At 32.5% G+C, this 14,841-nt stretch overlaps 3 protein-coding genes across 9 annotated transcripts in view; 1 reads left to right on the top strand and 2 right to left on the bottom strand.

Annotated features, from left to right (window-relative positions):
* The window catches only part of LOC138942606 (tachykinin-like peptides receptor 99D), a 76,746-nt gene extending 71,801 nt beyond the window's left edge, over positions 1-4,945 (bottom strand). For all 6 annotated transcript variants that reach the window (XR_011448342.1, XR_011448341.1, XM_070312959.1 and 3 more), the window contains exon 1: positions 4,730-4,945. The gene's annotated coding sequence lies outside the window, so the exon portion shown is untranslated. The remainder of the gene's footprint in view (positions 1-4,729) is intronic.
* LOC138942608 (RWD domain-containing protein 1) overlaps positions 1-14,841 on the top strand; it is a 112,305-nt gene that overhangs the window by 69,308 nt on the left and 28,156 nt on the right. The window lies entirely within an intron of this gene.
* Positions 11,317-14,186, bottom strand: Sply (Sphingosine-1-phosphate lyase). Its single transcript, XM_070312946.1, has 9 exons — positions 13,977-14,186; positions 13,625-13,774; positions 13,308-13,523; positions 13,020-13,228; positions 12,663-12,899; positions 12,378-12,587; positions 12,052-12,290; positions 11,686-11,953; positions 11,317-11,609 (listed from the first exon to the last, which is right to left on the bottom strand). Exons 2-9 carry the CDS (start codon positions 13,767-13,769, stop codon positions 11,496-11,498), a joined length of 1,638 nt encoding a protein of 545 aa, XP_070169047.1. The 5' UTR covers positions 13,770-13,774; positions 13,977-14,186; the 3' UTR covers positions 11,317-11,495.

The raw sequence follows: 14,841 nt of genomic DNA, 5'->3' as shown, positions 1-14,841 counted from the left end.
AAAGAGCGTTCTTTTTTTCCTCGATTCAACGAGAGTATCGCGTCGAGCGAGCTTACGTCAATCATCGTCCCGTTGTCGGAACGCGGTTGAATCGTTGAACAAAAATTTTCATCCCTTTCGACCTCGTCCCGCCCCTGCCCATCAAGTATTGAAACGGGCTTCGCTAGTAAACGTGTGCGTGCCCGGAAGCAGATCCGCAAGAATTACTGTATCACGGATGTATATATGTATATATCTGCGAAACCGCATCGTCAAGTATGCGGATATCGGCGACGATACTCCGCATTCGAGGCGCTTAATCGCGTCACGTTCTCATCCTCTCGCGCTTTTCTCTTTCATGGTCTCGCGCGTTCGTGACGATGCATACATGGGGGTGCTTATCCGGCGACGTTTAACTCTGTATCGCGTCGAGAAATTATAACGACTTTGTAGGGAGCGTGTCAATCAATCGACGAAGATTCGTAACACCCGAGTCTAATTTCCGATAATTTCAGGTTCACAATCAGCAATGAAATGATACGCGTAACATATTAATAAAGTAACAGCCAATTTATAGTACTATCTATGCTCTCTTGCTCTCTCTTTCTTTTTCCACACATGATAGATCTTTTTAAATGAGCCAATTTGATATTTTGTAGCAGTTATACGTGCGAAAATGATGTAGACAGAGGTATATGAGTAAAACGCGGCGATCTTTATAGCGGAGCTTGAACAAATATTTATAAAAGGCTTTTAGAATTTATGGAAATAACCGCTGTGAGTATCTTTTTAACGGATATACCGTGACCTTCCGCAAAATCACTTGCATTAACGTTAGACCAACCACAGGCTGGATACCATCTATGAAAAATTCAGAAAATCCAAGAGGAAATTCAAACGTAAAAAGGTAAAGCTTTGCTTAACATAACATAAATGTCGGGTTTCGAAAAATATAATTTTTCTTTTTTAGAACGCAGTATCACTTTTTTTATATGTTTTAGAGATCTTCTGAAAAGACTCTGTTGTTGTTTTTTCTTCAAATATGATTGCATCGTGTTAAAGCAACTCAAAATATCTCGACGATATAAAGCCTGATAATAAAATGTTTTAAATAAGACCAATAAAGACTGTTAATAAAAATCAAGGCAAGACAAGACAAGACAAGATGTTTGATACAAAAATCCTCTCAAGACCAAGACAAGATTAAAATTTTCAAGACCAATACAATATTTTTGCGAATATTGTCTTGTCTTGGGTCTCGTGCAACTCTAAATATACATTATATTCTTTCAAAAGATGGAAAGAGAAAATTTCTCAAGGAAGCGACCTTGTGTTATACATAATTCTATCAGAATGTAGTTAATAAACGTGAATGAAAAATGTAAAAAACATAAAATTTAATTACCAAAATGTCCGCAGATAAATATATGAATAATGATAAATTTGGCATTTATTTGCTCAAACAAAATTATTAATAGCACATTATAATAATTACACTAATAATAATTACATGCCGTATCGCAATTAAATATACCACATCGTATACATATGGTAATATCGTGAAAGATCTGCCCTGCTTTTATTTATTCGACGAAAATCGTGCATGCAAACCGATGCTTCATCTCTAAAGCTCCTCTCGGAATATACGTAAATAAGGCTTTTACACTCGAATGTCAGTGCATGCTATGCAATTTAAGAGGATGCAATCAAGTAGCGCGAGACGCGGCATCTAATCTACAAGTTACTAATTACCGGAAGTAGAATTCTCTCGCCATGCATTAACAACGATAATATCCTTTCGAACACCGTTCATTCTTTTTTCCAGAGATTATAGCGTATGTAGGAACTTATTACGGAATGTTCGTAACGCTACGTCGGATTTCTATCTGTTTTAAATTTTAACACGCCATCGTTGCCACTGAACATGTTATTTCGGATAAAAGCTGTTCACTAGTTCAATTTAAGTTCCCGATTTTACGTACCCGTATAAAGTTTCCCTTTTTTTATATTCCCATCGGAACAAATAACAATCGATATCTGTCATTACACAAAGAGAGTGATGTTAAAAAAAAAAATCGGAATGATAATGAAAACAAATGAATTTCGGCTACATGCGCGTGTACACGCGTTGTATCGAGGATTTTATTTATTTTTTTTTTTTTTTTAATATCACTCTAATCATCGCAAATTTTTGTAAAGTTTGTAAGGGTGTATCCTCTCCATACACATTTAGCGACCGATTAAACGCGCTATCCCCATCGATCGAAATGCGTTATTAAATACTTGTAACGCGTGCGCTTGAGTGCCGATCATAAATTGGTAAGATAATTATCGGTCGGGGCAATTGCATCGCACACGCAAAATTCGCGCTCACGTCACGCGCTGTCAACTTTCATTAGATATAAAATGGCACGTCGCGCGGTTCTCTCGATCGCGCAATTTTTCTCCACGCGGCTCGGTTTCCGCAAATAACGTGAGCACGAAACATAGATTTTTTCCTATCGGGCTCATCGTATTTATTCTCGCTAATCGAAAGGTCGCGTTACGCGATAAAATATGATATATTATATCTTGCGTATGATGATCGTCATATTCACGAGTAATGTAAGCGCACATCGAGACATTTATAGTCAATTTGATAAATTAAAAATGTAAAGAAATTTCCGCGCCGTTTTCTAACATTTACTCCATGGAAAAAAAAAAATGTAAAGTTATCCGAGTATTCTAATATCTTTTTAGGGTAATTTGTCATTAGCAAAGTCCTTTTCGAGCTAATAGCCGAGCACGCATTAAGAACTTTTCGGCATGCTAATGTAGCATTAACGATCGACCGTCTTTGTTTAAAACGTGCGATGCTTGTCGAGTACTCTGCTTGCGAAAAATATTAAAAAAAGTACGAGATGCAAGTATCCAAATAATTACTAAATAATAGTTGAAAGATTGTTTCGACTCTAATTTAATTGTTTTTCTTTTCTCGCTTTTCTCTCTTTTATTTAGTTAAGAATAAAATTAATCAGCTGAAACTTTTGTTTTTACACGATATTTGAATCATAAAATTATTTGATTCGCGTACAATTGCTTTGCTTGCTTATATTTTTATTTGCTCATTTGTGTGACATAAGACGAAGAAATTCTGTACAGACTTCCCCGACGAGATGAGTAAATTCTTGTTGTATTTCCAAGTTAGTAACGATCCAAGATATAAACTGAAAGATACTGCATCGCGAAAGTGATAACGACCGTTATTTTTCACGTGATTCGCAATTCTTTGCCAAGAGTTTTGGAGTAAGTTCCGTATATCACTTCCGGAAAGACATTTATTGCGAAAAGCGTTGCTGCAAGCCTGGCCATTAGAAAAGAGAGATAATATATCGGACGTATATGTGTATATAAACGTAAAACTTATTAAAAGACCGTTCTTTTCTCTCCGTGCATTCTTTTTTTATAGCACCATTTAGGGTTGCACGAGATACCAAGACTAGTTCTGGTCTTGTCTTGATCTTGTCTTGAATTTCAAGACAAGATCAAGACAAGATTTTAAATTAATTATCAAGACAATACCAAAACAAATTATCAAGATTCTTGATCCTATCGAGAAGTCTTGATTTTTAAAAAAAAGTTATCTAATTGTTCCCTATCTCTGAACGGAGATTTTAATTAATATGGAAATAGGCGAGAAAGACAAAAAGTTTTATTTATTGTTAGTAAATAAAAACATTTATAAATTTAAAAACTTTAAAAAATTTAAATTTAAAGAGCCTGCGCATCATTATCATTACACACTTTAATGTGACATAAAAATAGCGCAAATTAATTACTTTATATTACTTAATTTATAAAGTTTAATTTCAATACTTACGTTTAAAAATATATCTATCGCTTTTTGTTTTTCTGACAATATTTTATTTCTCATTGCTTTTAATCCAAATAAATCTTCATATGCTTTTTTATGATCTTTCTCCAAATGTTTTTTTTAATCCAGTAGCGTTACTATTTTTCATTTTTATTTCTTTAGTCACATTTTCTTTTCGACATAATAAACATACGCCGATTTTTTCATTGTTTCTTGTTTCATACTTAAAATAAGTTTTCTATGCGCATTGTTTAACTGCACTTACTTCCAAACTTTCATTATCACTTTCGGAAATGTTTGCATGTTCAGCGGAAGAACTTGGTTTTCGTTTTTAGACTTCGTCTGCACAATCGAGACGTGAGCATACGCGGTAAAGAAGAAACGAAAATCGTGCTCGGCGCTTCGGATAACAGAAGAAATCAGTTAAGAATATTTTCTGTTTTTTATCAAGCTGACAAATAATTTAGTGTTAAATAAAGACTGTTAATAAAAATCAAGGCAAGACAAGACAAGATCTTTGATACAAAAATCCTCTCAAGACCAAGACAAGATTAAAATTTTCAAGACCAATACAATATTTTTGCGAATATTGTCTTGTCTTGAGTCTCGTGCAACCCTAGGCACCATTAAACGCAACCCTCGACGCATAGCTTTATGTTAACCGATATTCTCTTTCTTTTCCTTGGCACGATAAAAGCCTCGATTTCGAAAATTAAGTACTTCCTTCAGTCGCTAATGGACGCTAGTCTAGCACTAAGTAAGAGGGTGGGGGGGGGGGGAAAGTGAGATTTGTGTCCAGCCGCGCCACGGCCGATCTCTCGGTAGACGTTCTCCACCTTTGCACCCTCGCATCGCAAGGGTAGAACGCGCGACACTCGAAAAGAATTGAAAACTCACCGAGAATCAAACTATCGAGGGAAGGTGGGTGGATCCCCCGTATCCTTGAAAGTATCCCTTGCACGCGTTCTTTGTTCGTTCGTGTGAAAGCGTGTGTACGTACACGCGCGACGGTGCGACGTCGGCAGACGAGCGGGATTTTAAGGGTTGGACGATCGCAACGGGTCGCGCGCCTCCACGATACTGGCCGGCCGTCTCGCGGCACTCGCCTCGCGACGCCGGCACAGCCAGAGCGCGTACTCCAGACGCCGACCTATCGCGGCCCATCGCCCGAATCTGGGTCCACCGTCGAAGATTGTTTGCGTCACGACGAGGCCTCTCGATGTGGAAAAGCGCGGGGTATCGTAATCCGCGCGATCGAGTACAATCTTATATCCGCGTATTTCTTCTTTCACTAATCTGTTGGAAATGCTGTCTTTGAAGCTCCGAAGCTGACATATGTCGAACCAAGTTAGTGCGTATAAGTGAAAATGGATGATAAAATTCAGAAAGCTTTTTTTATATTTTATTGAAATATCATTGCTCGCAATGTGACGTAAATTTATGTCACATTAATGTATCTTAATTTTTGAGCGATAAACCTAGAATAATTACTTTGAATTTTGCACTCTCTCAACCCTCCGGAAGTATTTTCAATCTCGCATTCTCCGAGCGATCGATGAAAACGAATATTACTATTGCAATAATCGGAAGTGCTCGAGTTGACTAACTGATCAAACTGCAGATTCAAATATTGAAGATTGCGAATTACGGAAAGATTATACAATATTTGCTTAATATTCTCACGATAGATTTTAATTGTATATTTTAGATAAGATAATATAAAGATACAATATATTTCTCGACATGCTGACATGAAGATAATAATTCTGAAATAATGAAACTAATTATATTATTTTAATATAAAACATGAACATTTAATAGTAAATTTATATTCGTCAAAGTAAATTGCTCTCTTTTTATTACATTAAAATTAATGCACACTTATGAAAGAAATTCCGACGATTTGCGTTGAAATATATACATATTATTTCGAAAAAAAAAAAAAATAATAATAATTTTTAAATTGAGATATAAATATATAATTATTACGAATAAATAGAATTATCCAGATGCAATTTTCATACATAAAGTTTAATTCTACATTTATTTTCGTTCGTTTACTGCGTTGTACAACATCGCATACAACTTTATCCATTTATATCAATATAATAAGATCGTCTTAAAACAGTTACCATCGCATTTGAAAACGCAGTTTTGATAAGTTATAAAAATATTGACACCTCCTGTCATGTCGAGATTGTTCTTAAATTACTATTATATTATACAATTTTATTCGCGCGAAAAACACACTTTAGCTGAAAACTTTGATACAAATCTTTCGGAAATATTTTATCCTTAAAGTTCTAGAGCCGAAAGTTTGTCGTTGTATCGGAAAAAAAATTGATGCGTAAATGATGCAGATAGATTATAGAATTTGAAGACTTTTTTTTCTCCCATTATGAGATATTACTATTTGTAATGTCATTCGTAAATCTACATCGTATTTGTGATGTTTTTTAATGATCGTCCGGTAATGTTTTAAAACAATTTTTCGTTTGTTGTTCTGGGCAAATTGTTTTTAATGAAATTTAATTTAAAAAATACATATCACCGATGAAAACGCCCGTGTTAGCAAATTAAACTTATATATAGAATATTGTGTAAACAAATCAAATTGAAATATTGAATATTGTGTGAAATAAAGAAAAATTATATTTATTTAACATTTTCACTGCTACAATTAATACAGTAATTTTAAATATTTGAATATTTAAAAATATTTTATATTATTTTCATATTTTTAATAACCTTATAAAGTAGCCGAGAGTAAACTATTCATTTTTTGACAGATATAAGCATACTGATTCGCGAAACGTTTGTGCGTAAGAAATCAAAGGCGTCGATTTGGCAGCGAAAGTGTTAATCTTTAAACTATCTATGGCCATTCGATGCGCAATGTTGATTTTATAACGAGTTGTTTGATTGCTTACGACAATCCCATTCATATATATTAAAATCATACTATGGCTTTATGACTTTTCCCCTTTCCTACCTGCTACTCAATTTTACGATGAAATTCAATCTCGAGTTTGTCGATTGAACATAGGCGTTTCATTCTCTTTTCGGCCACTGTGGGATATCAATCTTTCAGTCAACAGTTTTTATCCATCGAAGTTGTTTTGCCTGTATATATATATATATGCAAAAACTATTCTCCCTATCGTACTTCGAGATAAATGATATACAATATTTCTTAATGTCCTATTATAACTCATTGTCAGTAAAATAATAACTTCTAATTTATAGTCTAGCTGCTTCGATCCGCTATTCGAACAATATACGCGAAACTTTTTATAATTAATGTTGTAGAGCTTTATTGAAATTACAAACTTGATAAATGTTTGCTTTCTAAATTAGCATTCCAAAGTGCAGAACACAGATAAGATATTTAAAAGACGTATTGTATTCACAACCCGTATTTTTGAAAAAAAAAAAAAAAATTGATTTTATATCGGGGGAGTACGAGAAAAAGATAGAATTTTTATTTTAGAGAAATGACAGTTGGGTTTTAACGTATCTTTATTTACCATATTGTTAAATCCCAAAATAAATTTGAAATTTCAAAATGGATTTGGAATTAACAACTCTTTCAGTTGACGTTACAGTCATTGCACAAGATTCGTCACGCTGATCGTTTCCCTATACAATCCAATTGAAATTCAATTACGATAAAATTTGACGTAGATTGCGGCGAAAAATCGCGATGCGCGCGAATCGACGGTAATTGTGCGCGTTTTATGACGATTTATTATTTCACGAAATAGCACGGCTTTTTATAGCTCTGCAATTACGATATAGTGCCTGTATAATGGAAATGGAAGGTATATGAGAACGGAATTGTGTATAGTACGTTGCAACTTTTTTTTTTTTTTTTTAACGAGTGGATTAAAACATACAATACTTTTTTAAGTATTTTTTTAAATATTTTTTCAAAATATTTGACAAATATTATCTTAGAAAATCCTTACAATATTTTATATATATTTTTATATATATTTTTTATATATGTAGATGTATATGTACCATATATATGTCTATGAATCTTTTTAGAATACATTGTAATGAAATTATGCAACTGATTTTATTTCCGTTGAATATTACATTGTCGTCGTACCATGTAGCAGAACGTACGATAGTATTTAATGATCCATTATCTAATAGAAACAAATAGAGCCGACCATGTGGCTTTTATCTCATCATGTTACTGTAAGCGCAATTTTCGTCACCGGACATTTAACATTAACTAGCGCATCAAATATATTTTCAATCTAGTTTTTAGAGATGCAAATATAATTGATGTTTCTTTCTCCCCATATTTTCTCATGTTGCAAAGATTTTTGGAAATTTAAAAAATTTTTATCTAGTCTCATCAATTCTATTATATCTCAATAGATGACATTTTAGTCCATTAATTCTATTGGATAATGAAAAAAGTTTTCTTAATAATAATAACGAGAATAAAAACACGCTTTGATAAAAGTATTAAATATACATATATATATATATATATTTATGTCTGTCTGTAATTATTTTTGTTGATTTAAATCTACAAAAATATTCTAAAATATTAATAAATACAATAAGAAGAAAAAGAGAGAGAGAGAGAGAGAGAGAGAGAGAGAGAGAGAAATATCACATTTGATATATGTATTATTTAAAATATGCATAAAATGTCACAAATATGGAAGAAATAAAATAAACATTCATATTTATATTTTTTATTTTTTTCGCTCTCTCTCTCTCTCTCTCTCTCTCTTCTCTCATTTCTGATATTATTTTTTTTTGTGTTACACGCAATGCTATAAATGTATAATATCTATTTTTTTTTATAAATTTTTTTAACTCAAATGGCAGATTCACACGTGTGACGAGACATATCTCATGCAGCGCTGTGTGTCGTGTATCTGTGATACAATACTTTTTTGTAGTTACAGTCGTATGCTCTAATTACACGGATAATCGAATTGGCGAAGAAAAAAATATACGATCGGGATTAATATCGGTCGCGACGCGTCGCAAACTCAATGATTGGAATATTTTCAATTACTTATGCATACAGCGCTTATGCAATCGTCGCTTTGACCGAATGAACGTTCAGCCAATTACGAGCGGGTGTGATATTGAAATGACGCGACGCGCGAGCACACATCTCATACAAGGAAAATGAAAAAAAAAAAAAAAATGAGGACAAGTAGAGATATATGAATGGCCATTCATTCTTTGACTAAATCTGATTATTAATGTGTGCAATATATACAAGTACACGCTATTATTTAATATTTAAAAAAAAAAACGTTATTCGACAAAATTAATAGATATTATGTATTGAAACACGCCAGAGAATCTCATTGAAAATTATCGAGTTTTTATCTCGTATTCGAGAATCATTGGTTAAATCTCGGAATATATGGCGCAATATACGCTAGAAAATGATTGCAAGCGTATACGAACACGATTCATTCGATTAACTGTTTATCATTTGCATTATTTATGCACAATTTTAATTGAAAAAGTTGTGCTCTTGTTAAGCCGTTAGGATTTAATCATGCATAATTAATACGATTACGTATATGTATCTATCTACCTTCCTACATATCTATCTATAGAGCACAGCTTGTTACTTCCGCATATTTAATTCTTCATTTTTGCTTGGGCATTCTTGCTTCTCGTATTATATCTCTCCATGAAGAAGAGAGAAATAAAACTGAAACTGAACTAAATTTCAACCAATTAATTTTAATTATGGGAACAGCTCTCGTTAATGAAGCGTAACAATCATAAGTCAATTCCAAATTTAAACAATACGAGATAAGATTCAACGTTCAATTTTTCCAACGACTCCTAAAACGTCAATTGCATCTGTTTGCGGATGTAGTAATTTTTAAATAATCGCCAGATTGTAGAAAACTTTTGCACATTTATGCCGCAGCTTCGTGCAAAATTGACGAAAATATAAAAGAAGACGGAATTGATGCTTCGATAAATCCGCTGACAAGTAAAACAAGGCAAGACATTTTTCGATAAGTCTTTTTACGTCAAACTCGTTTTAATTGAATCAATTACACGCTCCATTATTCGAGTCATCCGTTTCTGATTCTGTGGCGATCGGACACGCGCGGGAAAACCTCATCTTTAGCCCCGATGTGACATACGAGCTTCCCGTAACATATGAATTTTCTCTTCTTTTATTTTGCATCCGGACATAAAGTTATATATAGATATCGGTATTATTCTAGATTGTTCGGACATCAAAAAGAGAAGCGTTAGTCCGACTTTACCAAGGGAGAGTCGTTATTCCGTTATAAAATAGACTCCGTGAATATTGCGTATTTGTTATTTCCGTAATATAAGTCATGTGTGAAAAATATTATTTATCAGAAGGATACATAAAATGTACATCAAAATAATTTGATTCGCCATTTATTACTTTAATTCGCTACGTTGGAGAGAATATGTCAAAGGTCAATAAACAACTCGCTTGCTTATTAGCCTTTGTAATATTTTGTTATATCGATTTGTATTTTATATAGACACATATAATTGCTTTTGACAAATTTAAATTCAAATATGCTGAGTATTGAGGATCACGTCACAATATGACATATCCTGCAATTTAGTTTTGAATTATTACAATGGCAATTTACACACATATGATATACATTTTTAGCTTTGCGCTTGACCAATCGCTCCGGAAATGTGTGATCAAATTTTATTTCATCTAGAGCATTCGCGCGAGAACATTCAATATAGATATAAATGATCGCGATATCCGGCGAGATCGCGTTGGCATTTGGTCTCATAACTACTTTCGTGCATACGATAAAATATTTCTCATACCGAAGCATATCGATATCTCTCAAGTATGCGGCGTTCCATTTATCCGATGCCCTAACTGGTCACGAGTAATTATATTAAATTTACAAAAACGCGATATATAATCAGACTTGATAATAACAATAATTTATTCAAAATATTCTGAAAATGAAAAATAAACTGATGCATGTGAAAGCAAATAATAAATAAAATTAAATCTCGTGAATTCTTTTCTATATATATTAACCAGTCATTGTAAAAAAAATTGCTTTCTATCAAATTTTCATATTGAACAAAAAATTGGTAAAGAAAATATAATTCTAAAATGTCGTATATATTTGTGCTATATATTTAATGAATTTTTCAAAAAACTCTCATTAAGAATGAGAATGATTTGACTGCGCTCTGTTACTATCTTATATCTTTCATTATTCTCTCAACGTGATTACGCGTTAAACAGTCTTAAAACAGTCGCAATTTTCTTAATGCAATCGAATTAAAGAAGTAAATCAGTACAATCAAATAGACCAATACAGAAAAGGAAATAATAGCATCCATGTAAAATCTACACGTATTATTTATATTTCACGATAAAAATAAAAAAATAATACTTATATAAAATATTTCTTTCTTTATATAAACATACCGATACTAGATATATGATATTATATTGTATTTTTTTTCGATTTATTATATAATATATTATAAAAATATTTGCACGAATTTCCACTGAAAGAATAATTATAGAAAATATTTTTGAAATTTATTTTTTAATTCATAACATAAGAAAAGTATGTATTTTATATTTTCATTGAAATAATGTATAAAAGTTATCAATATCCTTATAAGATCATTGACATGTTTCGTCTTCTTTGGTATAATACATTGAATCCAAAAAACATCTTGTGAAATCACCGACCACACTTCTATCCGGAATGCTTTGACTCATTCCATACATTGCCAACTGAAAAATATTAGATGATACAATCAGCATCTCATAAAAAAAAACCGTTGATAAATTAAATTTTACTAAATATTACCTTTCCTTCTACCAAAACATTTTCGGTTTCCAAAATCGTGTTCAGTTCGGACTTAATGTCATTTAAGAATTGATCAGCCACTCCTGGTTGAGTGTGCATATATGTAATACATATATGTATACCGCAAGGAAATTGTAGTATGTTCAAATTCCAACCTCTGGCACTAAGAGCTTCCGATAGTCGATAAATGTGAAATTTATGGGAGCCTATTGCAATAACAGATGTGGCTGGTGTACCAAAGATAAAAATTCCATCCATTTCCCTCAAACTATAAACAAAAAAGAATTTTTAAAAGAATCATTGTAACACTGTAACACTGATATGCCTTAAATTAATAGTAGTATAATATTCCCTAGATGCGCATACTTTTTTTCAATATATTTTGTAGTTCCTATAATTTTTTTTGTTGATTCCACATAATCATTGTATCCAAAAAACATTAATGTGGCCCAGCAAGAGGCGATAATGCCACCAGCTCGGGAACCGTTTATCGTTGGGGAACCATAAATGCCACCAGGCCAATCTGTTGTTATCGTATACTGATAGTGTCGATATATTTTGTTTCGATATAAAATTATCGAAGATCCTTTTGGCGCATACCCATACTAAAAAATATTATTACATATGTTCTCTGCGTGCTTTAATTTATGTATAAATTTCATTATCACTTGGTAATATAAAACAGACAATACTTTGTGAGTATCAGCTGATAAGCTGGTAACACCAGCTAATCTAAAGTCAGACAATGGTACGTCATATCCAGCATCAGGCATGAAACAAGTGAGAAAACCACCTAGACAGGCATCTACATGAACAGGGATATTATATTTCACACCTAATTCAGAAATTTCTTCGATGTTATCCATTGTTCCGTAGGGAAAATTGGGTGCAGATCCTACCAACTATCAAAAATATATAAACTTTAATAATATGATTTGTGAAATAAGTTTATACGATTACATCATGTTGTGCCTTACCAATATTGTATTTTTCGTAATTGACTTTCTCATGTGTTGGATAGAAGCTGTAAAACTATCCGGATGGACAGGTACAGCACGTATTTTTATATTTAAAAACTGTGCAGCTTTATCAAATGCTGCGTGAGCAGTAACCGGCATCACTATTTCCGGATTCTTGATGCCTTTGACTTCACGAGCATAATCTCTAAATGCTTTACACGCTAATAAAATCGATTCTGTACCACCTGTAGTCATCTAAAAATGTTAATGAGAGATAAAATATTACATTGTATGTATACTTATTCTTTTTATTCCTCTCCCTTCCTAATCTGTACAATTTTTACAATTTTAAAAATAATAAGAAAAGCTACTTGCAGTTCCACAAGTTTCTTCATCTCCATGGAACAAGTGGGAGGCTATTCTAACAACCTCCGCTTCCATTTTACAAATTCCAGGGAATATATCTGGATGCAACGGGTTAGTGTACGATGCAATTGTATACACCTCTCCCATCAGCTCTCTAAGTTCATTGTTAATTCTATAAACTGCACCAGATACACGACCCCCTTGCCAATCATAATCACCTAGAAAAAAATTCAATCAAAAATTGAATTAAAGTATTGTATCGACAAGATATATTAAGAGAAAGTTAGTTTAGCTTACCCAAATGAATGCTCTGCTTTACTAAATTTAATATTTCTTCACTATTTAGTCCTTTTTCAGGAAGATGCACAATAAACGAAGTTTCTTTGAGTCTACGTACAGCATCTTTTTCAAAATTATTGTTAATATTAACTAGTTCTGTATTTATTCTATCACGGATAGAGGGGATATAACGAGCTAGCTTGAACAGCTGTTTCTTGCCACGTTCCAAGAGATCTACGACATATGCATTATCAAAATACATAATGAGTTTTGTAAAACTAATGATAACACACAAAATATATATATATATATATTTAATATTTTATAATAACTACTTTTATCTTGATAGAAGATGAAGTTCCACAACCATACTGTAGCAAGTGTAGCTGTACTTGTCATTGTTACTATCTGCCATGGTTCCTTATTTTGAAACACCTTATTTACAATTCCTGGTATAGCATCCACATAGAGGAAACGCATTTTTCCTTAAAAAAATATATATATATATTCTATTAAAACTATATCAATATATATAATTATGTACACTGTATATGTCACGCATACACATGTTGATTGTACAATATGAGATCTGTCACTGATTCATTCAGACTTTTATATCACATTGGAATGAAAAGAGGGAGCATATGATCCAAGACTGAAATCACTTAAATAATATTTTACACTTACCTGTATTTGCAATCGATTATTATTAATAGCACAAAGGTTTCCAAATAGAATGACTCGGCACTGTCTATGTTTTCATATCACGTATTGACCGATGTTGTTGAACGAGAACAATGCTTATCTAAACTCGACCATCCAACGCCGATTAGACGTCTACGAGATACGAGATAGCTTATAGTTCTCTGACGGAGAGTCCGCAATTGAAAGAGACTCTGGTATCTGCTGCCCTCTCGGCAATATATATATATATATATATATATATATATATATAGTCGAGAAAAGTAGATTTTCTTACAGAGAAATATTGAAATAATATAATATGGGAAAGACATGATATATATATATTCGACAAATATAGAAAAGGTCATCGCCGTGAATGAGATATTACGAAATTGATACCGAGTATAAATTTAACGAGTACGTGACAAAGCGATACTTCAAAAGTAAAACAGATTTATACGATGACATAGCATATGCGAAACCGGTTTTATCTCGAGTATTTGTTTTTATTTGCAGAGTTCTTCGTGAATGCTTGTAAGATATCTTGTAAGCATGTCTTACAAAAATATTGCTTTTGTCATTGGAGGTAATACATGACACAGTACAATAAAAAAACACAAAAGAAAGAAATAAACATTTCTTGTAGCTTTTTTTTGACGCTGATAAATACGATCCCAGCTTCATCAATATTAATTATCTTGTGCAATTATCTTGTGTAATTATCTTATGCATTTCAGAGCCCTCTTTCAAAAGGAAAGAGAGAGAATTTGTTATATCATTAATAAAATATTCATGTTAAATATAGGATCTATCGTGGAAAAGTGTATTGCGAATTAGATTGTTAAGATTAATCAAATTATAGTTTTCA

The sequence above is a fragment of the Polyergus mexicanus genome, unplaced genomic scaffold (assembly GCF_030449975.1).
Source record: "Polyergus mexicanus isolate NDT 795.1 unplaced genomic scaffold, iyPolMexi1.0 SCAF_23, whole genome shotgun sequence".
Taxonomy (NCBI): domain Eukaryota; kingdom Metazoa; phylum Arthropoda; class Insecta; order Hymenoptera; family Formicidae; genus Polyergus; species Polyergus mexicanus.
This window is presented reverse-complemented; position numbering and strand designations above follow the sequence as displayed.